The sequence below is a fragment of the Athene noctua genome, chromosome 15, assembly GCF_965140245.1.
Source record: "Athene noctua chromosome 15, bAthNoc1.hap1.1, whole genome shotgun sequence".
NCBI lineage: Eukaryota > Metazoa > Chordata > Aves > Strigiformes > Strigidae > Athene > Athene noctua.
The window spans coordinates 7,243,489-7,271,151 of NC_134051.1; the positions used below are offsets into that span (position 1 = coordinate 7,243,489).

At 40.5% G+C, this 27,663-nt stretch overlaps 1 protein-coding gene across 3 annotated transcripts; it reads right to left on the bottom strand.

Annotated features, from left to right (window-relative positions):
• Positions 1-27,376, bottom strand: WIPI2 (WD repeat domain, phosphoinositide interacting 2). Of its 3 annotated transcripts, none has more exons than XM_074919039.1 (12): positions 27,129-27,376; positions 18,191-18,273; positions 13,522-13,691; positions 12,134-12,230; positions 11,435-11,532; positions 10,898-10,990; positions 10,032-10,102; positions 9,002-9,109; positions 8,072-8,236; positions 7,002-7,109; positions 5,751-5,848; positions 1-4,905 (listed from the first exon to the last, which is right to left on the bottom strand). In XM_074919039.1, the coding sequence occupies exons 1-12, from the start codon at positions 27,200-27,202 to the stop codon at positions 4,793-4,795; spliced, it is 1,278 nt and encodes a 425-aa protein (XP_074775140.1). In that variant the 5' UTR covers positions 27,203-27,376; the 3' UTR covers positions 1-4,792. The 3 variants fall into 3 exon arrangements, with proteins under 3 accessions (XP_074775140.1, XP_074775139.1, XP_074775141.1); XM_074919038.1 differs by having other exon boundaries at positions 5,718-5,848; XM_074919040.1 differs by lacking the exons at positions 13,522-13,691; positions 18,191-18,273; positions 27,129-27,376 and adding an exon at positions 12,356-12,468 and having other exon boundaries at positions 5,718-5,848.
• Between the last annotated feature and the right edge of the window lie 287 nt (positions 27,377-27,663).

Sequence of the window (27,663 nt, forward strand, 5' to 3'; positions counted from 1 at the left end):
TACTTATCACAACACAGATTTAATTTCTTAGGCAGTTATAAAATTACAAAGAGCGATGGGCTAGCAGTGAGAGCCAGACACTTGGTGAGGTGGAATGTTAAGACAGATTCTTCCACTTATTGACACAGATACCGAACAGAGTAAGTGAGCACTGCGGGATGCAGGTTGGGTTTTCTTTTTTTTTTCCCCTCCAGGTGAGGAAGCAAATGCAAGAGCAAATAGGTCCAGGTAGACAAAGGGTTGAGTCAACGCCCCACAGAAACCCAGAGCTACAGGTTGGGGAACAACTCACCACTCCTGAGAAACCAGACACATGCAAAGGCAGCGCAGGGGGAGTCAGCGTACAGACTGCTGCAGCCGCATGGTCAAAGCCACAGCACTGAGACATCTGTAACAAGCACAGCTGTAGCTATTTGCAAGCCAGAATAAGAACTTCTTGTCCGTTATTCTCCAGGCAGTGTAAGATGAGATTTGCTAATATGAAGAGTGTTAAAATGAAGGCATGTCATGGTTAGAAAAATAGGAATTTGCTGAATTCCTTTGGTTGTGCAACTGGAATCTGACAGGATTTATTTACAGTCAGAGCCATGCTTTCTTCATTGCAAGCCTTTCATGGTGCTGCACAGACTCCAGAAACAGAAAGGCCTGCTCTGCACATGTGGAGAAGATGCTCTGCCTTGCTCTCAGATGTTAACAGGTTAAATCAAGGCGACTGAGCCTGGACAGCTAGAGCGCATAATGAAACTTTCCAAACCTCTGCAAAGATTAATCCCCCACCAATGCTTTGGACAAAGACTCCCATCACTCTGCAAACAGCAGCGGAGCATCTGCACACACAAGTGGTACACTGAACAGCTCAGGAAAGAAATTCTACTGTCTTACTGCATGTTGCTTTGGTGCCAATGCCATTATTAGAGCAAGAAAGCACAGCATGGGATGTAACAGAGTGCTCTGCTGATCGGCTCTCAGGGCTCTACGCTAACCTACTCACCGAGCTGGTAGCTCTGTAGTTCACTCCTCCCTTTTTACTATTAGGTGTAAGTCAGATGCAAGTTTCCTCTGTGGAGCCACCTGTCACTGTATTAAGCCTGCTCAGATATTTATTTGCATTCAGACAGACTTGAAAAGCCACCATGTCTACCCCCACCCTCCGCGAAAACAGGCCCAAGAAACTCGCTGGCATAGGACCTGGAGCAGCAGGGTACGTGCACATATCTGATCCCAGAGGGAGCACTGGCACAAATGTCTTGCTGAACAGGGCCTCAGAAACAGCTTTTACTAACCTCTTTATGCTTTTTACTTCCTCATCCTCTGCCAGGCCCAGCCTTTTAACTGCTAGATTTGTATCTATCACTTGTATTTTGTAAACAGTGACATAAGAAGAGACCAGAGCAGATAAAAGCTTTCTGTCTCAGAACTTGAAATACAAAGTAGGGTAAACAGACAGATGTCGGGACAGCAGCGGACCATGCACACTCACTGCCTATTTGCACATCAAGAGAAACAGCTCCTTCCCTATGGTACTCACTGGGAACAGATCCCACTGCAATTTAAGACCTGAGTTTAGGATTCCAAGTTTATAAGTGTTCCCCCCTTCTCCAGCTTTGGTTGTTGCAGTTTATCTCTACCCCCAATCCTCTAGTAAGTTAAAAAGCTATCAAGAAGTGCAGTCTGTATCTAGAGAGACACACACTGTCACAGAACCAACACTGTCCTTCCAAGGAAGGTCAGTCTAAGATGAGAGGGGCTGTACAGGTGTTCCCCTCTCGTGTGACTAGAAACCCAAGCCACAGCACAGGGCTAGAGCCTCCTTGGCTCACCCTGGGGAATCCAGGGCTGTTAGAGCATCAGAATAAAAATGTTTAGACACCACCTAATCCAAAGAGCATAACAGTGCAGTCATGTGCTCCATACTCAGGTGGGGATGTAGCTGCAAACAGCATTTCTGGTATGTTTAAGAAAAAAAAAAAGCAAACCACAACAAAAACATCTTTGTGTCATTGGGGTGAAACCTCAACCTGAAAGGCTTCTAACTTTGGTAGCACACCACAACAGGGTGGTTACTGAGGGCCAAGTCCAGAGGGAAATATTAGTCATATTTTATCTGAGACAAAGATTATATCCTCATGCAATGAACTTAAGACAAACTACTGTTGCCACTCCTAAATACCCTGTCAGTGGGGATCAGAAACCACCTACACCACCCTACTAGCTCCATGCTGGTCACTAACCAGAGAACGTTTGTACTTTTGCTCTCTAGAAAAGATTTTCCCAGTTACAACAAGACAGACACTTTAACTGGCTTCCAGCTTTGGCATAAAAGCTAACCAAGCAGAGCATAGCAATTCAGTCTGTGTGGCTCAGGATCACACTACAGCATGTGGAAGACACAAATACAGTGAATATGGGGTCTCCAACTCACCTGTGGAAGATAAGGTGTGAATGTTAAGAAGGGGTAAAATTAGTACAATAAACATTCTAAGTTTTTAGCAGTAAAAGTTAGTAATTAAATTAAGGAGTTTATCTTGCTCCGTAACATGAAGTCAGGAATTGTAAAAGTCATGTGCTTAGCAGACCTGTGTTGCTTATGTGTGCTTACTGCTAACTCTACTCGTGGAGTCTACATCAAGCCTCCAAGTATGTTAGCAGAAACATTTATGAGCTTTAGTCTGGAACAAGCAGACATCTGACAGCTCCTGGACACTTTAGTTTGCCAGCAAAGCTCACTGAGCTTTTATTTACTTCAGGACTTGTATTTTACCCTGCAGTTATGAGGTCCACAGCAAAGCTGGTAGCATTTGCAGTTAAAAAAAATAATTCCAGACCATGGAATTTTGTTGTCAGCCAAGCTTAAAGTCAAGAGACTAAGCAAGATTTCAGCATGGCTCAGTGGTTTGCTCTGGACATGCTAGGTTTTGGAGAAGACACCACAAGCCACTCCAGCCAACCACTTAGGAGAGTTGAGGGTTTTCAGTGAATAAACAAGCCTGATCCCTTCTCTCCCACATGTGCTCATCTCATTCAAAGAACATCTTCCACTTACATGGCCTAACAGTAGCGTCACTGATACAGGCAGCTCTCTTGGCAGGGGCTACCACCATCTTCTGCACTTTCAGAGGAAAGGGAAGCCCACCTGCCCACACAGGGCTTTGGGGACAAAGACCACCACCTGCTGTTGCTTGACAGAGGACTTGTTAACAGCAGCAAATCCTAAAAGCACATCACTGACTAGTTGTGATAGAGTTCACACATAGCTGGAGTACCCAGCTTCTGTTCTCCTCTCAAGATCTGTGATCTCCTCCTCTGTTTTTATTTTTATTTATTTGCAAGCAGTCAGTAGAGGGAAAGGAAGCAACCCACATTGCTACACAAAGGCAAAGCAGGCTCATTTTGGCAAAGGAAAGTAAACACTCACCAAGTACTCTGCTAATCACTTGCTCACTAACTGCTATCCAAGACTTAAGAGAAGGCACATTACAACCCTAAAAATAGTCTGCAGCACTGCTCAGCCTTGGAAAGCCCTAGCCAGGGTCAGGGCAGTTAGGCATTTATTCCCAAACCGTCAGAGACAACCAGTCCTTGGAGTGTATCACAAGAGGTACTCTGATGAAAGGGGAAATAAAAACCCAAAAAAGCACTTTTATCCAGCAGAAGAGAACCCAGAAGAAAATTAATCTTTCAAAATCATTTATATTTACATCAGTATCTGGAAAAAAGAAAAAAATGAACCTTCACTATCAGAGCTGTACACTCAGCCCCGGACTGAAGAGAAGCAAGAACTGAGAGCTATGCCTTCCAGCTGAACACCTTAAGGCTGTTTCAAGAGTGGGGCTGCCATACTCTACAGGGACTTCCATCCAGCCTGACAGAATCCTTGCTTTGGCTAATTTAAAAAAGTATAAAAAAAAAGTTATTGCTACTCTGCCAAGGAAATAAAACAATCTACAGGAGAGAAAGAAAGTGCATTCCAAGTCTTCTCTAAAATAGCCCACAAGCTTACCAGCCACTATGGGCTATAGACACCCAAGTACTAAAGATGTACCAACAAGAGTCTTCTAGCAATTCCTCCTTCATTCTAGCTTTCTTCCTGCAGCAATTAATTTTCTTCCCTGTAAAGGCACTTTCTATATTCTATATCCTTATGCAGGGAAACACTTCCAGTTTTCCATCCCAACAAACAGAACAGTCCCACAAATACACAACATTCAGAAGGAATTTTAATTAACAAAATGGTCCAGGAAAGGGGAGGGAGAACCCAAAAAAACAGGCCATTGCATTTTTGAAAGGTTGCATGTCAGTCACTAGGTATGCCTGCAAGCCCATGCACAGGAAACCATTTGGACCTTTGTCAGTGCAGAACTAGTCTCAGCTTCCAGAACCACTTCTCTACTCCTTCCTTATATAAGCTAAATATTATATACATATATAAAAAAAATACAAACTTGGGTTTGTTATAAAGTGGCTTCTCTCTCTCTCCCCCTCCTATGCTTGCTTGGCACATGAATGCATGCAAAGCTAGTAGGCTCTGAGGGCTGCACAAACAGCAGGTTTTGGCAACAAAAAAAAAAACCACACAGCTAGAATAGATAAGCAAGATTAAAAGCCACTGAATTGAAAACCATATATTTTTCCAATTGTATAGAATTAGAACTACAGCTACGACTTAAAACTGTAAGAGTCTGTCCTCCTCTCTCCCAACTCATGTCAAAGTTCATAGCAGCATAACACGAGATTCCTCAAGAAACATCAAGCCAGTGTTCTCTGCTTCAGGAGTGAGTTCACAGGTCAAAGTTTAGTCTGTCCGAAGGATCATGGGAGGATGCTCACTGTCTTCGTCCAATCTAAGTGAGTTCGTTTCATCTTCCAGGCAAACTCCACCCACAGCACCCAGGTCATCCGTATAGGCTGGAGAGAAAGGAAGAAGTAGTTGGGGGATCAGCAGCACAGACTAAGGCTTGGATCCAAAGTGAATGATTAGAGGTGAAGCATCAGATGTTACTTGCAACAGTTTCACTGACACCCTATGTTTGCTTTTATCATGACCGTGTTACTCCAATCCAAGAGCAGTTTAATCATAAATCTCTGTGTATGTGCAATGTGTACTCGTGCTCAGGGCAGGCTGATATTTTTAATCTCTACTCATGTGTTACAGCTGTAACCGCAGTATTGATGCTACACATGCAGCCTCTGCAGCTGCAGCTCTGACCTGAGTGCCATACAAAGATGGTAGAAGCTCCACTCTGAGAGCTGCAGCATTAACCAAATTCTCATCCTCTCAATTTAACAGAGCAGCAAATCAGGCTAAAAGGTCACTGTTCCCATAAAGGAATGATAGGAGCACTTATCAACCTTGTTAAAAAAAAAGAGGGGGAGGGGCTATAATTCAGATGCTTTGCATGAGTTCTGGATGTAGAACTCCTGCATGAAATGATTGTGTTAGGGCATCTCAAGGACCATTTGGTAAGTACTGCAACTATCACTAAAGTAATCAACCACAATTCGAGACAAAGTTCTACTCTGAAAGTTGCAAAGGCGACTGATCCATCTACAGGAGCTACTGTCCATCACAAGTGCTCTTTTCCTGCTGCTCAGCAATGCTCCACATCACACTCACAGTTACAAAAAGCTCACTGTTGAAGCAGACGAGCTCACGCAGCCATCTAGAATGAAGCAATACGCAGAGGTACTCTCTGCCTCCTTTCCAGCCTTCTCCTTACCATGCCTTGTGGGTGAGGAAGGCACGTATGTACCTTTAGTCACAGCGGCACTGTACGTCTGCGCTACCAACGGCCGGTCATGGGATGCAGACTCTAGAATTTCGTTGGCTGGCTCCATACTGCCATCGAGCCTACACAGCAGAGAGAGGTTAGCTGGAGAGATGAGCTACTGGGCATAACACAGCTTTAGTTGACAGCTACGGAAGAAAATCTCATTAGACTTTCACAAATAATACATATACACATGCAATAGGAGGGACTTGGTCCTTCCATTCCACAGGACTGTCACAAGGGCATCTGACGACACATCAGCAACATGCCTCTGACACAGCATCACAGTCTATATCCTAGTAGCTGATCCTATGAAAAAAGAGACTCAAGAGTGGATGATTAAAAAAAATTACCATTCCAATCAGCAATATTACAGATTGTCTCCTGAGCTCTGTCCACAACAGAAGCATTTGCTTTATACATATATACTAGAAAACCCTCTAGTAGCAAAGGTACTAGAGCATTTCAGAGATTAGAAACTTGAAAAAAACTTCCCTCTGAACCCTCACTTCATCTAAAAGTGAAACCAGAGGTCATACCTTAAAACATTCAGATAAAGGTATGATTTTTGACAAGCATTACAGACTGACCAAAGCTGAAAACTGGAATTATCATTATGAGTTAGTGACTTCAATTCTATGATAGATCATGTAATGACTAAATTACCACTGCTTTTCTTACCAAACCTTATCAAAAGATAACAATGCCTTGTCATATTTTCCTTAAGTGGTCTACAGTACCGCTGCAGAACATTAGTTGGCTGTCCTATATGCAGGGAAGTTTAATAAGGACATCAGCAGAGAGAGAATACAAATAGTTTCATAGGCCAGATTCCCCTCTGTGAAGTCCCAGTAACGCCTCTTTCATGTCTGTAACCACTTCATTTATTGATGAGGAGGATGGTGTCAGTCATTTCCAAGTTCTTGTTTAAGTAAATCAGCTCAAAGTGCCAAGTAAGAGGAAAGAGGATCATAGAGCTAACAGCGATTGATCCCTCACTGCAATCGGACAGTGTTAAGTTTCTGCTGGTAAGTGGTGCTTAGTGTAGCAGATACTAGGAAGGGAAGGCACAGGGAGATTCTGAAGTTACTCACTTGTGTCAGAGATCTGGAAAAAGATTAAAGAAGTGAGCTGTTCTAAGCTAGACTTTTTGCAGAACATAAGTAAATTTAAGAACAAACTGAATTTTGTGAAGAAATAAAATACAACAGTCCTCAGCTAATGTGGACTTACTTGTGCTGCTTCATCAGTGTGCACTCTCCTCCTTCTTGGGGGTCCAGGTTGTACATGTAGAGATACCCATCAGCAGCTCCCACCAATAAACGAGGGATCTTCTGGATTCTAGAAAGGGTTAGGGGAGAGCAACAGATTAATAAGAATTTAAGAAATTAACCTCTCCTCCCCTCTCATGATTTTAAACCATTATTGTCCACTCTTGCTCCTAGACAGGCAACACTTAACAGACAGAGCACCTAGGAAAGAACTGTGAATAAAAAAAGGTATAACCACACCTTAGGGTTAATGGGATGCCACAGGAATTGGTCAACTTCTATATAACCCAGTAAAAACAGATTCAGAAGTTACATCCTGTTACCAAGCTTTGTGAACTCCAGAGACAAATATTCTAACGGGAAGTATTTACTTATTTCAGAAATGTTACAAGTTTAACTACTGCTTAAAGGGTGTTTTGAGATCAGAGGAGTAGGAGTACAGATGTGAAGTCAATTTAAGATAAAAACTATAAAACTCCCACAAAATAAGCTTACTACTGGCTCAGCTTATTGCTTTGGTAGCTGTGCCAAATGGGACCTGCCTTCGGTGAATACAGAATAAAGATTATATTTAGTCCTTACAATTAACTTTAATGAATGCTATGCTGTTTTAGAGACAAGAATAATATGGACTTGCTTTCAAAGACTTTTTTAATGGTTAGTCTGGATTCCCTAATTTTGCAATTCACTAACCCAACACACAGTATCACTTCCCCTAGCACTAATGGAAGCAAATGCCATAAGCCCATGGGTCTGTTCTCAACATTCTCCTTTCAAAATTAAAAGATACCTTTAAACAATGCTTAGAAATAGTCTCTTCTCATCCAAATATTACACCTTTTCCTCCTCCCCTCATAGTACTGCAAGGTGTTAGCTCTAACACGTTGCTCTTAAAGTGGAAAAGGCTTTGAAATGAATTACAGGTGATCCACTGCTCTGCGGAGATGAGGTTATGTTCTACAGCGTCAGCCTCTCCATAGCCCAATGTGGCAACCCAGTGCTGAACACAGCAGCCTCAATTTCTTTACTCACGTGGCAAGTGCACAGATGTTTTTGTGCCCACAGAATGGCAGGCGGACTGTAGCAAAGGCTCTACCCTGGTTGAACATTTCTGTTACTTGAGAGGGCAGATAGCTTGTTGAGGCCATCAGCACTTTTCCAAAGTAACCTGTCCAGGTTGTAGGCTCTTCCTGAGGTCTACAAGTCAGAAGAAAAAAAGTGACTGACTTTGCCTTTACATTAGAGAAAAAGGTGTGTAAACACTTTGAAACATCTTTTTATTTATAAAGATATTAAGCAGCTATTTGTTTCTCTTCAGAAATAACACCCTTGAGAACTCTTAATCACTTAATTTATGCTACAGGGCACAATGTATCCTACAGTACCCTCAGCCTGTTATTTAAGCATGTTCGATTGTAAACTGATACTTCTGCTTATAAAACTGCATTTCATAAGGTTCATTATACAAGAGCGAGACCTACTGGAAAGTGCTACACTTCAGTATTTTATTCACCTGTCTATCACTAAGCAAATCCTTGTTTTCAGTAACTTACGTTCCTATGGAAGTAAGGCTGTCCTCTCAAATCATAAATAGAAACATTTTACAACCCGGTGCCTTTTAAAGCCCTACAGGCAGCTGGAAGGCATTGCTGAGGATACCTCTTTCCATACAGATGTCAGAAGCAGCAAAACACAAATGTAACTGAAAATGTTAAAACTGCTCCACATTTCTCTGCCAAGGATGGCCAATTTGTTTTTGGCAGAAATACCTTTTCTATTCACTGGGAGGACAGTACACAGCTCAGCTACCCTTGCTGATCTGTAAATGACTTCTTAAGCCCTTTACTTTACAGAAGTGTTCAAAAGAACTCTGTCCACACTTTGGAGGAGTCATCCTGGTGAGTATTAGCAATTTTAAAGGCTTTTCCTCGAAAAAAAATCTAAGGCACCTCTGAAACTTACTTTTCTTTCACAGTCTCAAGTTTGAAGATATGCACCGTCTCTGTGTTACTGGATGCAGACAGAAACATGCCATCCACACTGAAAGCCAACGAACAGATGCTCACACACCTAGAGAAAAAAAAATAGAAAGGAAAACAAATAAAGCATTATTTCTGACATTCTAATATCGTACCGATTAGTGTAAGAAGAAAGCTAGTATTAACTAACTCATGAGAATTGACTTAAATGAGAATATTACTTCTCCATTTTGGTAGGTAGGAGTCTTTCTGCACATTCACCACTAAGGAGCTCCATAATGTTCACAGGAGCTGCACTGTGAGAGCTGGGAAACTCTGGCTGCATGGTAGACTCACCTGCTCTTCTCCTGTTAGAGACTGCAGGTGACTCACAATTAAGCCAAACTATTTCATTTAATAATTAAGCAGATTTCTCAGTCACCACTGCTTTGCAAATAAGAAAAAAGAACCTTTCCATAGGAAGCACTCTGAATTCTCCAATACCATCTTAAAGCACTTCAAGAGCAAGATCCCTGTTAACGATGTTCAACTCTGATGTATACCAGATATGGGGGTCAGTTAGTCACAATCTGAACTCAGTCCTACCTCTGCATAAAGTACAGTAGAGCTACACATTTGCTACTATCACAGATCATAGTACTGTTTCACAACTGCTATCAGTGATCACAGCACTAGCAGGGTTTAGAAGAGAGAGAGTATTAGATGTGCTGCCTCCAATTGCCATCAGAATACAATATATCTTACAAAAGGTGACCCACTTTAAACAAGATCCCTTACCAATATATCTTTAAAAGGCAAGAGGGAGTATAATTCTGACAGGATTGATTTGTAGAATTGTCAAGTCCAAAGGAGTGAAATTGGAAGACATTCAAACTGAAACTGTTAAAAGTGTATAGTTAGAGATGAATGAAGATGAAACTAGGCAAAAATCAGGATGCCAGCTCAATTGCAGAACATACTGGAGATCTACCATACAGAATGAGCTTCAGATAATTAGCCCTGTTGAACTTTACCTCTTCACTCCTCTCCGGAATTCAAAGAGTTTCTGTCCCTCTGGAATGGAAAACACTCTTATTACTGTCCCCTGTAAAGGAAAAAAAAAAAATTTCATTTTAAGTTCATTCATTGTCTATTAGCTCCAGTGAGCAGAGTATAACTACAAGCAGCAAACCATTTTGCTGTTAACTTATTGCTGCTGATGCACACCACATACTAGCATGAAATATTTATGGAGCTTTTCGTGGGATGTGTTTGAAGAGTAGAGAAACAAGAAGAGGTGAGAGCTACTAATGCAGAGAACAAGCTATGCATCAAGAACAGCCTTTCTTATCATATTTGATCATGAAAATGACCACACTAAACAAGTACCACAAGTACAGTCATCTGGATGCCTTTGTGCCTTTATCAGATGCAGTCAGTCACACCTTTATATTCTAAGCTTTTACTCAAGGAGCAGAGGCTTCAGACTTCTTAATTTATACAATTTAAATGGACAATTTGTCATTGTGTGCCAAAGACTGGCAAGACACCTCTCTATTCTGACTTTAACTGTCTTGTTTTCATTAGGAAGAGAGCATCAAATCAAGACAACTGATTTCTAAGAAGTATCCTGCACTAAAAGGAGAAATGCTTAGAAGTTTGCCCTGATTACAGCCAGATTAAAATGTGTTTATCTAAATAACTTTATTATCCAACATTTAACAGCATGGAAATTGTTTCAATATCATTAACAGTTCTTAACTTAGATCTGCCATTATAACTGTAAGCCTTCTTTTTTGGCACTTGTGCATGGAATTGTGCATGCTTAAACTTACTTAAAATTATTAGAAATGAATTTCATTTTTATCACTGTTGGAAAGTCAATAAAAAGCCACCTTACCTTTTCTGACGCAGTGGCAAGTTTAGTACCACTTGAGTCAAATGCCAAAGCAGCCAAGGGACTATCATGAGCTGGGATCATATTAGCAGCTCTCTGCAGGAGTGAATCAATAAAATACAATCTTAGTTCAGTACAGGTTAAAAGCTACGTGCTTGCAGCTTAAGACTGCATATTTAACAGCGTTCAAGGCAAATATGGGTCCTTATTTTATGGACAACAGCTTCAATACTTGTTTCAGTAACTGCTAAGTATATAAAATTATCAGTGAAGCATGTGCATAGAGAGTACAGGCAGTAGAAGGATAGTTAAAAGACAATTCAAACTACTTTACTTTGCTCCACCCATCTACCCAGCTCTATTCATCAAATCTAATACTAGCATCTGTTTTCTTTGCTGACGTTCTGTGAAGCCTAACTATAAGAGATACTGCAAACTGATGCAGAGGAACCTAACAGTTCTGGTAATTGGTCTCCAAGTTAAGTCATTCTAAAAACCTGCATCTTTAGAAGTGGAAACAGCATTCACAAAGATTCTTACCAGATTGATGGTGTCGAAGACTTGTACTTCTCCAATAGTTGCACTCCCTGGATAGGCCAGATAGCAGTTATCATTGTTTATTGATAAAGCACACAACCCTAGAAGGGATGCAGAAACAGAATGTCAAAGAGGCAAATTCCAAGACTTATGCAGCAAAACTTTCTGATTCTGCATCTGAATATTACAAAGGTAACTCAACTTATCCTCACAAGGTATCAACAGAAACAGAACAAGTATTAGCAATCTCAAGAGTCCACCTGCAACATACTCAACTGTATTTAACATAAGTCCAATATGAAACAGAAAAGGAAGAATACCAACAGAGCTACAATAACTGATTAAGCAGTAGAATTTCCCATGTCTGCTGTGACTCCTAAAGCATTAACCTGACAAAGCCTTTAACTATACCAAGAGTTGGCAAAGTCCAGTTTGTATCTCTACTACTTCTTTCTACCATTTCAACACATCCACTCTAGAAGACTAAAATACTGGGAAGATGCAGTTAAGGCTGAGTCTGTTATTTGTTCTCAAAAGCCTCACCTGGATTAAAGGGGTAGGCTTTAAGACAACACTCATGTATTTCATTGTTACTTTTATTTGAAAGGGGAATTAACAATGCTACAGTTCCCTGTAGGCATGTCATATGTTGACACAGAATGCACTTTTCAGAGTTATGCTAGACTCTAACAAGATACTTACCTGCAGGATTGGGAGGTGTCTCCCTGATTGTATGTAATACCTTCATGTCTCGTATGTTGTGTATATAAAGAGACTCTTCCAGACATACTATCAGCCTCTAGACATGGGAAAGAGGACGAAATGCTGATATTAAACTGGAGTTTATATTAATTTATCAATCCTAAAACAATTGTATCCAAAAATGCAGTAGGTACCTTCTAATAGAGAAAAGGTTGTACCCACCTTATGGGAAGAAATAAGAGTCTGACAGAAGATACACAAGATACACCTCTTGACAAGGCTTCAACAGCGCAATACTACACTCGGTCACTTGGACTGACCAGTGCACTTGACTTCTCTCAACCATGCTAGTGCAAATTGATTTAAATGAAAATGATTTACATTACTAGTTTAAGTCAGCAAGCCAGAAACCTTCATTTAAGAGCTAACTAACTCTTATACTGTTCCTGCCCTTATGTATTCCCCCACCCCCCCCCCCACCCCTGAAGAGCCCAATTCACATATGGAAATAATTTTCTACTTTGGCTAAAAAGAAGAAACATACAAGACTTTTTAAACCATTTATAGATCCTATTAACCATTTGTGAGGGCCTTTTTTTTTAAAAAAAAAATAAATCCTAACTTTAAGTTCAACATCTCATTTACACTTTCACAGACTACATCTGGATGACTAACAAGATGTTACTCATTTAATGCTACCTCACTGTGCCAGAAATCAAATTAGCCAGTTTCCCTGTTTCACTGTTATGAGTTTAAACAGGAATTCCATCTTTCCCACACCTGATTTCTGGGGACAGGGATGGACACTAAGAAAATTTTCTCCTTCAGATGCCATTCTCTACTTTGAATGAACTGGTTGAAGACAGAGAAGTTTATATTTGCAGAAGAGCCTACCAATGATTTAGCAATAAGCAAACAATGGTTCCAGGTACTTCACTCAAAAGTTTCACTAGTTCCGTGATATTTTTTTTTTAATTTAAATTTAAAAAAAAAAAAAAATCAGCAAACTGTATTTCAAACATAAAAAATGAATAGATAATTAACTTTAGGCCTGAACAGAAACCATCAGTTTCACATACATTCATATTTAGGATCACAGGATGATGCATGGGAGGGACCTCAGGAGGTCTCTAGTCCAACCTCCTACTCAAAGCAAGCCCAGCTTACTCAGGTCGTTTTCCTAAGTAAATACATAATCACAGAACCAAAAACACTTAACCAAGTATGAGTACTGAGATGCCATACAGAAGCTACAGTTGAAAAAGTACAAATTAATTTCAAATAGCAATTCTGTCACCAAAGGAACAGACATCAGTCAGCACAGGAAGTGCCAGAATAAGATCCACAACCCCTTCCCGTGTTTTCAGCTAGTCAAAATTACTACTCACCTGTCTATTAAGTTTGACAGCCAAGATCGTGTTGGAGTAACTGTAGTTGCAAATCTCTGTCCCCTTCTTAAAGTGACAAACTTTCAGCTTGCGTGGAGCTTTAAGGCTAACTATGGCCACCAGACTACTGGAGAACAGCCTCTCCACAATGCACACATCTTCTGTGTCAGCTGAGGAACCACAGCAGTGAGGGAAAAAAATACAGACAGAGATTTCAGGGAAGAAGAATGATGCACATCAACAGGAAATTAAGAAAATACCGTTTACCACCACAAACATTCTGCCATGGCAGCTCAGACTCAAGGTGGGATGCAGATCAGCTTTTTAAAGTAGAAAATCTGCACAGTGAATGCTGATTTACAAAGACTCCCTCCCCGCACCCTGAGGTGTCATACAAGTTTGTTTCAGAACAGAGCAGCTACCCCCCACTCAAGATCCAACAGAAAAAAACCCCAAAGATACAAAAAGTGGCAAGTTGTCAAATTCCAGAATTTTACAATCTTCTCTCACCTCCGCAGAAATCTAAGAAAGCAAAGGGGTCTGGGGTTTTTGTTTGGTTTTAAAGCTGTATTATGTATAGAAGGGTTTTTGATGACCAAAAACCTTGGAGTTTCTGCACACCCCTCCATGAAGAAAGGTTATTGTATTCAAAGAAGTGGTACACTCATTTGTTACAAGACTGCTTCAGCTACTGATTAGTATTTTTACACATCTTTCACCTGAAACCAATTTGTACAAGACTCACCAAAGCCCAGCATGTACTCATAGCCATAAAACACGTTACTTTTGTTAAGTGTTCTGCTACAGAAGTGCTGGAGGCAAAGGACCACAGATCACCATTCAAAATGTGGGGAAGACAGCAGGAGGGAGGAGAGTCCAGGATCTCCAGCAAAGAAGTACTTTCAGAGCATCTGATTATAGCACCGTACTGGACCAACCTGGTAGAAGTCCAAATTCTACCACCAGTTACCCTGGCACTTGTGCTTCCCCCTCCCAGCCCCTGAAGCTCCCCTCCAAAAGTCCCATAGACACAGCAGACACAGTTTTCACAGCAGGAGAAAGCTGGAGAGTTTTACCACTGCAGCTACTGGCTATGCCCGCCCTTCCATCACAGAACTGAATCAAGACAAGTGACTTGAGCCTTTGGCCTTGATCCACTGAAACAACCAAATTTTTCAGAAGTCAGTATCTGGATTATCTCAATGCTTAACACATTCCAAACCGTAAAATTGCCAGTAAAAAAAAAAAAAAAAACAAACCCCAACTTATTTCTGAAGGCTTCTGTTTTGGCCAAGAGACACATTAAATAATTAACTGGCACCGTTCTCATCAGCAATGACAGAAATTCCCTGAAAAAAGTTCTGTCCAACATTGTCATATGCTGAGAATGTCATCACTGCATGACATGTCTGCTTTGAAAGTGCTTTTTCTGGGAAGTTATTTCAAGAAAAAGAACAGAAAATATTTAATGCTCTACATTCTTTTGAGTGAGAAATAGCCTTCTTATGGAAAAGGAGCAGATTTATACTAAGCATTTTCAGTATTCTGTGCAACATAATTGACTTTTATCTAAATCAGGTATTTAATATGGTACTTTTCCAGAAGACAAAACAGCTCAGAGAGGCTTTGAAAATTCAATTTCCTCATGCAACAGGGATAAGGCATTTTAGCAATGACTGTTTTCAAGGAATTGTTCTCCATTTTCCTAATGCCACACACAACACATGAAAAAAATACAAAAATCTGCTTCAATAAATTTATGCATAGACTTTCAACTGTGGAGGTTTCATGTCTCTTGAATCAGACTAGTAACATAAAAGATTCTCAAATATTTCACAGTATAGGTTATCAGCTTTCTATCTAAGCCTGGAATCCTTCATAACGATGGCATCCTTTTACCGCTCAAAAAACCAGCACGCAGAGACTCAAAAAAACACAGTCTGACTGCTCCCTGCTGCTGGGTGAGCACAGCTTCTTTCCCCATTCAGTAGCAACTGTGTTAAGACACAGCTTCTGGGATTTGTTACTCTCCCAGGCAGGCAGGAGAACTGGTATTTCAGAGTAGGAACAGCAGCAGATTCAATGTAAAAAGTGCTGCTCTATGCTGCCCTGATGGGAAGAGTAGGCAGCAGGGAAGGAAGGCACTCAGGGAAGAGCACTACCAAGAACTAAACAGTCACACAGAAGAAGAAACTTTCAACAAGGAAAATGTTCAAGAGGTATAGACAATCCTTCAGTCTTGCCATAAAAAGACCAAATACAATACAGATAGTTACCTTCAGAGAAAGGCTTTGTAATAGCCTTTTAATTAAATTCACTTTTAAAAATGCAGGATGCACCTCTGTTCCTTTGTCTTCCCCTAACAGGAAGAAGCCGTAAAAATCTCTTCACAGCTGCAAAGCCATGTACGCTTCCTAACCAGCAACCATTTGAGTACCAGGTTATACTGCACACTCGACATTCAGCTGACCTGAATTAATCATGTTTAGAAGCACTAGTTAAGACTTATAGTAATGCTGTTAATCATAGGGGTTATTTTCCTATTTGTATTTTCTCCTTTACTCCACACAAGTGAGCACGGCCAGAAAATCAGATTCAAAATACAGTAAGAACAAAAAGCAGAACTGCAAAACCACTTAAATATCAGCAGCAAGGGGAGAACAAGCAAATACATAAAAAGATTACAGTTTCATAAACACAAGCATGTAGCATCACAGACAAGAGCTGGTTAGAACCAGCTAGATTATGATCAGCTGTGCTTTTATTGCATTTTTAATCCAAGAACATGAAGCATTCATTAAGCCTTAAAGCACCCTCCAATCTAATACTTATTTTTACAGGAGGATCAACTGAACAGACAGTTAGGTGATTTGTACAGTCACAGTAGAAGTCAGTGATGGGAGCAGACAAAGAAACCTTCCATTCTTTTTCAGTCCTTCCCTCAAACACAAGACAGCTGGGTCATATTCTGTAGTCTCCTTTAGACACCTACACAAGAACCAGCAGATCAACCTTACAGAAGGGAGGGGTCCTTAGAAGTGCTCACTCAAAACAGCACAGACTTTAGGCACACTTAAACTAAATTGGGAGGCAGGAGGCACATGTCTGGGAGGCCTCAAGATACCCTTCCTTGTAAAAAGGAGGTACCCAATACATAGGAAGCCCTCCACTCCCATATCAAGTTTTAAACAGGCATGGCTTGCAAGCCCAAGACTGAAAATTATTTAACTGCATACAAAAAATGAAGATCTTAAACATTTAGATCTGCTGCAGACACTGCATGTCCTATGAGCAAAGGTCAAGACAAGCTAGTCAAACCATCATATTTTTTACTGAATGGTACCTCACACTGTGCTCCGTATTTACAGACTTAACACTCATGGAAGAAAGATTACAATATCAAGAGGTTAAGCCAATACAAGCATCCCAGAACAGCGAAGACAAGACTGAAATCAGCAGGTCTAAATTTCAATCCCAGCTGCTTTGTCAGTTTATTGCAAGATTTTGAGCAAGGCACTTTATCCAATCTGTACTTTTTCTTTCAAGGACTACCTAGAAGAAGCAGTCTTGCAAAGTTCAGTCTCAGAAGTAACAGGAGTCATCTTCACCGAGTCTCCTGGGGTGATATCAGGCTAGATACTATAAGCGCCTAACATACTATGGAGGTCAGGTACCTAAACTCAAGAGCATAACATGGAATTTAAGCCACTGATTAACCTGTACAACCAGACCATGACTCAAACAGGCAGATGTAGCAGCAACACAATTTAACCGGACCACAAGTGCCTAATTTGAACCTCACAATTACTTCTCTCCATTGACTGTATACAGAATGGGGCTGGCACCACAGGTACTAGGTGATCTGAATCACACACCATTTTCAAACTTAAGATGCCACAGGGTCAGGTCACTTAGGGAACAGAGGCTGAAGACAACTCTTGTGTAGACCATGGTACACCAGGACCCCACTATAAATGCTGACATCATAGCTATTGGTACCATCTGTTCACATGGGAGTTTACACGAAAGCAAGGATACTCATGCATAGCATTCATAGTTTACTTATTAGCACCTCAAAAAAGGGAAGTCTATGAACTGCTGGCAAAACAGGGGATATCACTTCTCCCTCAAGACTCCCTCCATTTCATCTCAATATCCTACTCAACCGTGATCACTACTGAGAAGTTAATGGGAACTTGGATTATACACCCTTTTGGTTGAATAATCCTGCAGCTATCATGTTAAAAAAGTAATTTTCTAACAACAAATATTAGGATTAAAGGAAAAGATAATCAAGGCTTTGTTTTCTTATTTGATAAAGGTATATTAGCAGTTTCCTGCCCCAATAGCCAATATAAAGACTCAAAAGATACTCTTTCACAGCAGTAAATTAACACCTATAACACCTGGCTATTGGACACAAAATTAGAAAAGCAAAAAGTTCTCCTCATAGCTATTACCAAATTTCACAACATACCAGCTAAATTCAAATACAGAACACTGATATATAGTTTTACCCTGTCAGCAATCAATTGTTTTGTATTTGTGTGATATTTCATCATGAAGTTCCTCTTATGCCAATTTCAAACAACCTGTGAAAAAGTGAAACATGTCTTATTCTCCCCAAATATCCAACCAAGGGGATTAAAAAAAGAAAGAAGATACTCACTGCATTCATAGATCTGCTCTAACTTGTCCACAGAAGAAAGAGAGAAGAATTTGTAGCCTGATTTACTGCCAACTGCAAGGGATCTGAAAAAGAAACAAGCCAGTCAGAAACATAAGCTAAATCAGCTATTAATACTGGTGGACAGATTCTTACCCCACTCTAAAACTCTAGTTGAGTTAGCTCAGTAAGAAAAGTGATAAAAAGCTTGACTGAAAAAGCTTCAATAGACACAGATAGCTTCCTCATCTCTGAAAAGGCCAAATAGCTGAAATCCTGCTTCACATTTTACGAAATGAGTTCACAGCTTAAGGTAAGCTACTGCCCAGTTCATACTGGGGATTTCTCCACACAAACTAAAAGCTTTAGAGTGGAGGAAAGATGATGACTTGAATAATGTAATGCAAACCAATTACATCATTGTCTCATCATTAGAGGTGACCTTCAAGACCTTTTAAACTTGGCTGTCTGGAGATTTTCTGCTCTTTATATTGTAACCTTCCCCAACCACCCTAAAAGAACATTTTTTTTTTTTTTAAAAAAAAAAGGAATTAAAGACTGCCAACTAATTTTCTCTGGTTTTATTTGATGATATTCTAGCACCTCCAAAGAACATTGTTAGGTCTCAGTCCTACAAATACTCATGCCAAATCTTTGATTGGAGGCACCCTCTTAATGCTAGTCACTGATGTTTAAACAGATTTTAACAGCAGTAGAGCATTAAAAAACTGACTACAAACCCTTCTTTCCTCCATTACTCAATTTTCACACTTAGCTCACAGACCATTTAATTGCTTTTCCAGTCAGAGTCAAAGACAGGTCTTAAAATTTAAGATAGAAAAACCTTTAGGCTTGTCTTGCAGGTCTTTACACATCAAGGCAGCGGACAATGGCACATTATTATTTTCCCCTCCCCATATGGAAGATGACTTTATGCCATAGAAAAAGAAAATTAACAGTCAATACAATTGTGCAGAAGTGTATTCATATGCTTATAGTTCATCTATTTCTTATTGACAGGGCAAATGAAGAAAAACTAATTAAATTCCAGTAAAATGTATTTCGATATGTCAAACTGTGGCAAGTCATTCACTACAAGGCTCAAGCCCAACCCTGCCAGTCAGCCTGCCAAAATGCCCTTCTGAACTCAGCAAGAGGATTCCCTATAATTCAGATACACTAACGATCAGTTCTGCATTTAGAACCCAAAACAGATTCCTAGATTTCTTGCTGTTTCTGTATTTTCCTCTCACGGCTCCAAAGTGAGCCCTTTTTAAACTTCAGGGTACCCACGGCATTAAAAAATGTTCCTCAGATGGCTTACCCTCTGAAATTAAGATCTCAAGCTACACAATCAACTTCTGTGTGATGGTATGACCTTCTCTTCTAGAAGAAAAACCACAGCTGGCACAGTCTGGTTAAGAAATTATATCTGAGAAGGTTTAAACCTTGAAATTAAAATATGCACCATCCAGACAAGAAAAGTAAGCCTCCCCAGATTCAATAACCAAGATATTAAAAAAAGTATATTAGGTTCAGAGACAGAGAAGCAACTATAAAACAAAATTTTGTTGCTGCTCCTAAATCACCTTCGAAATACTGAATTTAATTTTACTTCAGACAAAATTGGTCTGTTCAGCAGACTATATCTGATTAGTTAAAGATGCTTTAAATGTTTTTCCTCAACTACTTCTGTACAACTCAAAAATCTACATTCTGTGAAAAAAATATGAAACTGTAATGTAGGGGAAAAAAAGTAATGAGTTAGCTTTTCTTAGATCATCTGCTGCTTCCCTTGGAAGAAAGTTTAACAAAGAATGACATTAAAACTGTCACTTCACAAAGGTAAACAAGCACTCAACTGAGTTAAAAATAAATGGAGTCACAAGACTCCTTGCAATATAAACGATCTACAAAAGACATAGGATGATTTCCACATAGCAGCTATTTGTGAGTGTATTACTAGGCAGAATTGATTCCTCGATTGTACTTACAGCTTTAAATACAGAATATTGCTGTATCACTGTTTTACTGATAGTATCACTGAAACCAGTAAGGAAACCCATTTTTCTTGTCCTACCGACTACCTCTACCTCATTTAAATAAGCTTTAGATAACGGCAAAAGCGAGCTCTTTACATGATAAAAATCATTAGACTGAGTAGAAGCCAAAATGAAGCAGCACAGTACAGATCCTTCCATCCATGGCAACCGCTTTTTGTTATTTCTTTCAGGATCAAGGTGATGAAGTCACAAATAATTTGTTTACACAGAACAGTTCAAGTCAGCATAATTAAACCCATTTCAGTATACAAGCATAACTGCAAAACAACCCATTTTTTCTTCTAGAACAGCATTCTTGATTTTGGAGGGTTTGGGTTTGTTGTGTTTGATTTTAGTTTTAGTTTTGGGGGTTTTTTATTTTTTTAAAATGGACTCTCAAATTACTTCTTATGAAACTATTGGAAAAAGGCCTTTTATATGTAATAAGAGAACTCACTAGGCTGAGTTATACCAGCATAATCATAATGCTTTAAATCCCTCATCTTCCACTGCACCGATATTACACTTAAGCCCTTAAGACACTTGATAGCTATCTAAATGACCAAATCCACAAAACAAGTATCTAACCAAAATTACCTCACCTCTGAAAAAATGTACAACCATATGGAGAAGAAATATGATCAATAAGCCATTCAGCTATTGCTCAAATTGACAGTGGCCAGCAAGAAGTTACTGTAGTTCATCAGAAGCTCCTTTACAATGTGGGTGTTATGCTTTATTATCACCAATTTTCAGAAGCTGATGAGAGACTGAAATTGAAAATAAAATCAATATCCAAAAAAATTGCCTTTCTTCTAACATTATGCTACACACAGGTGGTTTTTTAGATCTATTATGTGTAGCCTCTATTACACACCTTAGATTGTAGACTTTGAGCTATTTCATCATCAAGGTTGTCTACTCAGTACAAAATTACCAATGTAGCTGTGATTTATGAAACTGTGTTTACCCGTTTTTTCAAAGATAATACTGTAGTCTGATCCAAGACTACATAACTCTTGAGAGTGTTTTCAAGAGTGGCTGTCATAAATAATTAAAACTAACCTCATCAAGTGAACAGTGTTATGAGATATTTCACACACTCATTTCAAGATGCTGACATTCACTGTAAGTGCACTCACCTAGAGTGGGAAATCAGCTGGTTCAATCTCCCTGGCTCTTTAGAAACAAGTTTTTTCAGATGGGTTAGAATCGTACAGGTTTTCTTTTGCTTCTTTAATATACATACAGAAGGAAGAAAACCAGTTTTTCCCTTTCCATATCATAGAGGACCTTAAGTATTAATCATAAATATTCTACATTAATCAGAAAGATCCTACTAAGGGCAGCTCTTTCAAAGATTAAAATCAATTGCATCTGCAGTATAAACACGACTCCAGAAGTCATTACTATTTTAAATAACTGGTTAATTAAACCTACTTTCATTACGATACAGCCTCATTAGACTAATGCTCCACCTCATTTCAAAACCAATGTAAATTTCCAGAGACAAAGCATTTTGTGAACAAAGGTTTATGATGAGGAGAGGGAAAATAAGGAAAAAAAAAAAAAAAAAAAATCAGTGAAATGCCATAAGAAAATAATTACTAAGGACACTTACTTTGCTTTAGTTCCCCCTTCCAAATGTCTTCTGAAACCAGTCATAACATTTTACAGACACGTCTTAATAGAAAGGTCAAGAACGTCATTATTTCAGACAAGAGCTAGATACAGAAACTCCTGTGTTCAACAGATTTGTCAGCAACACTCTGACAACCCACAGGAGATATTCCCATTGTTCTTATATTAAAAGGAAACCTACACAAACTTAAATTTGCTACAGCAAAAGGCGACCACATTTGCTCATCACTTAACATGCAGCAATAGGCTGGAACAACAGAGAGTTCATAATCCAAGTAAACATCACTACTCTCAGGCCAAATTCCCATCCAAATTGTCACACACTGAGGAAGAGTTCCTCTGGCAAGCCTGCCTCAGCTGCTATCTCCGCTGCAACAACAAGTAACACAGCATAGGATTGCTTATCTCAGCTATCTTCCCTGAGCATGAGAGCTACGTGATCGCTCTTTCCTTCCTTTTTTTTTTTTGTTTAGCTTTAAAGCCTACTTGAAATAAAGAGCTCCCCTGTCCTCAAGGATCATGGGTGAATGACATCTGAACTCAGGAGAAACAGAGGAGTGAATGCTCAGCACCTAACCTTGTTCCTCTCATCACAAGCAATTTACTACAGAGATCCAAACATCACATAGTAAGGGAACTAGAATACAACTTCAGCAACATGAAGCATGCCATACAACTTTTGAGCTATAAGCATTTGCTCAGAACATAGAATGAAACAGACTTGGGAACAAAAGGGCAGAATTAAATCAGAAAGAACAGATATATAGACTGATACCTGTCACATGTAACTCCACACACAGATCAAAGCAGAGACTAAAGAAGACTTTGCAAATAAGGCATACACCAGTGTTTTCATTAGGAGTCCAAATGCAAGGCTTCCTTTTCTCCTTTCATCAGGAGTCTGTTTTCAAAACTACAGCAACTATTTTGTTTCCAAGTGCTGTCACATGATTACTTATTTTTAAAAAGGTGACTAAAACTCCTCTACAGTCTGTCGACTTGCATTATTTCACAAGCAGGTTCTTTGGGTTGGATTTTTTGTTGTTGGTTTGCTTGGGTTTTTTTGTAAATGGAGTCTGAACACTGTAAATTCATTTTTAAATTCTTCAAAGGCATTTCTCTGGGAATATTTGTGTAACAATTTAAAGACTGAAAGTTTTACCTATTTTTGATACTATAAGCTTTGAGATCTTGAAGTAACACTTTGCTTAAAAAGTTACAAAGTTCCATTAAATTATGCATTTCCCTCATGGGTTTTAAAGCTTGTACAAGTTTGTGAGGCAAGTTTTAATTTTTCATAAACGTATCTGTGCCCAGTTTTAGCAGCTCTCACAGAAGCAATACAAACAGCACACAGGTTTGTACTTCTTACCAAATACCTATCGTTAAAGAATTCCACCTGCTAAAACACACCTAGCACCAAGATCACCCACAAGCTTCTACTGCCTGGTTTTCCCAGGATACCTGAATTCTGATCAGTTATTTAACTTTCATCTGCAAACTGGAGCTTCTGCCTCTCAATCAGAGAATGCCAGTCATGCTGAGTTGTGCAATGATTGATTCACTAGGGAAAAGGGCTAGGTCCAAAACAAGCACACATCTTCTGAAAATGACCTTCTCCATGTTTTTACTTAATGAAAACATATTATATCAAAGAGAAGCCACAAACCAACCGCTTCTGCTGCATTATAGGTGGAGTGTTTACAGGCAGAGTTCCAGTCCCAGCCAATAATTCAGAACTCTCATGTAAATAAAGCTTAGGGCAGTATAGCATAAAGAGGCAAGACAACACTTGCAATAATGTAGATACTACTCCAAGAAACAATGTCACTACATACAGCATCCATGAACGAACGTTTAAAAAAATAAAAGCTAAGTCTGGGGAAAACAAACCACTAAAAGCAAGATAGAGGATATCTGCTTCAGTCACGAGGGACTGGGAAAAGCAACAGGAACTTTTAATGTTGACAACATTCTTCTAACCACTAGCAATCCAATCTCCCAAGACTAAAAGCCACCATGAAGCTCATCTCCTTCCTACAGGAGACAACAATTAATTACCAACCCTCCACAAAGCCTAGAAAAGGTTAGCTCAATACCTATTTTTACCAGCAACAAGTGCCATCTTTTCCCAATACAAGGCAACTGGCTCTGCCGTCTAGGTAAGCAAGGCACACTTGAGCATGAGTGGAATTGGCACCTTGTTAAGTTGAAGGCAAAAGCTTTAAATGTAATAACAACAATGTGCCCATGTCATTTATTTTCCAGTTTTGTCTGTCAGCGATTTTTCTAATTACTGAAGCACACCTTAAAACATGATGCGAGCTCTACTGACTGGGAAGACATAAACAAAGCTTGTCTTTCATATACCAGCTGAAAGACTATGCATTTGTTTACCTTGCCTGTCTGGAGAAGGACTCCAGTTACTTGTAATATAAGTTGAGAATAAGTAAGCTTTCTGAGGCCCAGCATGGGAAAGAATAACTCATTCCTAGTAAGTATTTTTCAGCTCTTCTCACCTGGTAAATGGTGATCTTCTAGATACATAGAGTGGTATACTAATAAACCCAGAGAGCTGACTTCTTGTTTCTCTATTCAAACATGTAAGAGAGATCACAGGTGGTGGTGGGAAAAAAAAAAAAAAAAAAAAAAAAAAAAAATCAAACAAACTTCAGTTTAAAGAACTTATACAACTCTAAACTCTACTCAGTTTAAGAACTAGAATGCAACTTGGTGATTTGGGTCACTTACCACATCAGACAAAAGTTTTAGTAAGAAGCTGCTCACAAAGATGTCTGCAAGACTTGTTTTATACTTACTACTTTTCTTAGAGAGATTCCTTGGAGACACTATTAGAAAGAAGGGATATTTATTTGACATCACTCAACCATCTCATTTGTCTCAAAGTAAGTGGGCTTTTAAATTATTCTTGCAACTGAGACAAAAATATGAACAGAAGCCTTTTTAATATTTATGTAATTTCTATAATAGATAATTAAAAATGCAAAAATATTAAAAATGACACAAAATACCTAGTATCCCAAGATGCTTGAATTGCAGAGATATATGATATATGGGCCAGGTCTGGATCACATAAAAGTATACATCACCAAAACTCTCCTCAGCTAATCTCAAAGTGATTTACATATAAAAATAGTATTTAAAGAAATTTAATCTACCTGCATAATAAGAATGCTGAATACCAAAAAAATCAGCTATAGAACAGAAACTGAAGAATACTTTTTGGATATTTATGAAAAATCAAGTGGGAAAAGTAGCAAAATAGCATACACAGTTGAAGAAAGAAATCATCAGCCAGTTGCCCCCCTCCCCCAAAGTTAAAAAGGAATCACACTTTATTCTTCCTTGAGAAAAGATTTCAAGGTGAACAAGCCAAAGACCACCCAGATAAGCTTATATTTGTTTTCTTTTTACTTCTGTTTGGAGTTTTATCTCGAGTCAAGCCTGCAGCTGTTTTGTTCAAAATAAGGGTTTTTTTGTCACAACTCAGTGATCTTTAAATATATAAAGCTCTCCACAAAGCTAAGGTGCAACTGAAAATAGGCAGTGGCTTTAAGGAAGGAGAAATATTAATGCTTTTAGATCACCATGCTGGACACTAGAGTTTAACTTCAAAAACTTATACAATGACCTTTATAAACTGCAAAAGAAAGAGGTGACAGGTTTCCTAGTTATTAGGACTTGTTTTATCTAGTAATAGGTAAAAAAATGGATGGTATCTGAGCAAAACATGGTTATGTTTTATACAGACGATGACAGGGTGAGCTTTATATGGTACTTGACGAAAAAAATTGTGAAAAGTAGTTGCAAAAGTCTTTGGCTCGAATCAATATATGGATAATGATTTACTTACAAATACACAGAGGACTACTGCTTCCCCCCCATCATTTATCATGTTATTTACTGTTAAAGTCTCTTGTCTCAAATCTATCCAGCTCCACTTGTTCATCTCTTCACACCCAACAAAACCTATAAAAGCAAACAGAGTATTTCCTTCTGTGATGTGACCTTTCTCCTCAATCTTGGCAGTCACCATAAATAATCTCCTCGCCTTCACAATTCCCATATGCTACAGTACATGCTAAGACAGTCAAAGATCTCTCGTGAGGACAAGATATCGTTGGTTGTAAAAGGAACAAGTTGTTAAAAGAAAAAAACCACCACCACACACGTGGATTATGCTCTGTGATGCCAACTTGAGATCATTTCCTCTTACTCACTTCCTAAAACAAAACTCCTCTTTTCTCAAGTACAAGTTCTTTCAGTTATTGCCCCCCAGTTTCATCTCTTAGGTATTTAAGACAGTCGAATCCTTCTTTAAAGGATCTTTAGAACTCCAATTTCAACTATTAGAGATTTCTTAAATTGAGAAATATTGCTTTTTAATCCCCCCCTACAAAAATGAATATGCACTAATAAATCTAAATATGCTGCAACTGTTAAATAATTTGCAAGATGTGTAGCACAAACTACCTGACCATTCCTAGAATTGAAACACAAATAAGTGCAGTTTCCAGAACTACATCAGAAAGGCCTCTTTTTCAAAATCAAAACCAAAAGCAGCGTGGTATCATAAGAATACCTTCATGCCTAAGGCATACTGCTTCAACACTGGCAGCAACTGAAAATAAAAAAGTTGTATGAAAATATAGCTACAAGGAGCTTTCAGATGAAATCTCTGCACCTCCTGGAAGACTTGGGTCTTCATGTTATCTCAGGCCCTCCTATAAGCTGGACATCATCAAGAAGCAGCAACGGTCCGTCCTCCCTCCCTTTCTCAAAGCCACAGCGAGCAATGCCTATGAAGTACGAGAAGGGAAAGCTCCCCAGGGCAACAACCTGCGGGGGGAGAAGGCAATACGCTGCAGCCACAGCTCCAGCAGCCCATGAGCTCTCTGCTGCGTGTCCCTACGAGAGCGGCCCCACGCCCCGCAGCTCCACACGCATGTTGGAAAGGAAAAGGCGGTTGTTCGCACCTCTCCTCGCTGCAGGGATGAGAGGGACCTCAGCCCCACTCTGTGGCAGCGAGGGCAGAGGCCGCAGCGGGGCTCCCTGCCACGGGAAGGGGTGACACCAGGGAAGGGGGGGCCCGCCACGCCTCCCTCAGCGGCCAGGCCTCCTCAGCGGCCGCCGGCCACAGCCCTCCCAGGCGCTCCCCGCCCGGGCCCCCCACTCGGGCCGGACCCCCCCCCCCCCCCAGGCCAGGCCCCCGGTCAGGCCGGGCACCGCCCCCTTACGTGTTGTCCTGGTTGAAGTTGGCGAAGAGCAGATGGCCGCTGCCGGCATCGCCGCTCTGACTGGCCAAGTTCATGGCGGGACGGCCCTCGCCACCCCCGTCCGGCGGGGGAGGAGAGAAAACACCTCAGGCAGGCAGCGCACTTCAGCCGCGGCGGCCCCGGCCCCCGCCGCGCACCCGCGGCCTCCTCATCCCCGCCGGCCCCTTGTTTACGCTGCGGGCGGCGGAGCGGCCCCGCGCCTGCGCCGCCCCGCCCCGCCCCGCCCCGTCGGCCCCCGCCGCCCGCGCCCCTCCCGGCCACCGTACTGCGGCCGCGCACGCGCCCGCCCGGCGGGGTGGGCGGGGCCGCGCACGCGCCCGGGGGTGGCGCCGAACTCGGTTGGGGCTGGGGGGGGCTGGGGCGGGCGGCGGCGCTCGGGAGCCGGGCGGGGCCCGCCGCGGGCCGCGGCTGGGTGGGAGGCGGGCGGTCCCCGCCTCGGCCGCGTCCCCGCTGTCCCCAGCCTCGACGTTACTGTCACGGTCGCTACAGACCCTGC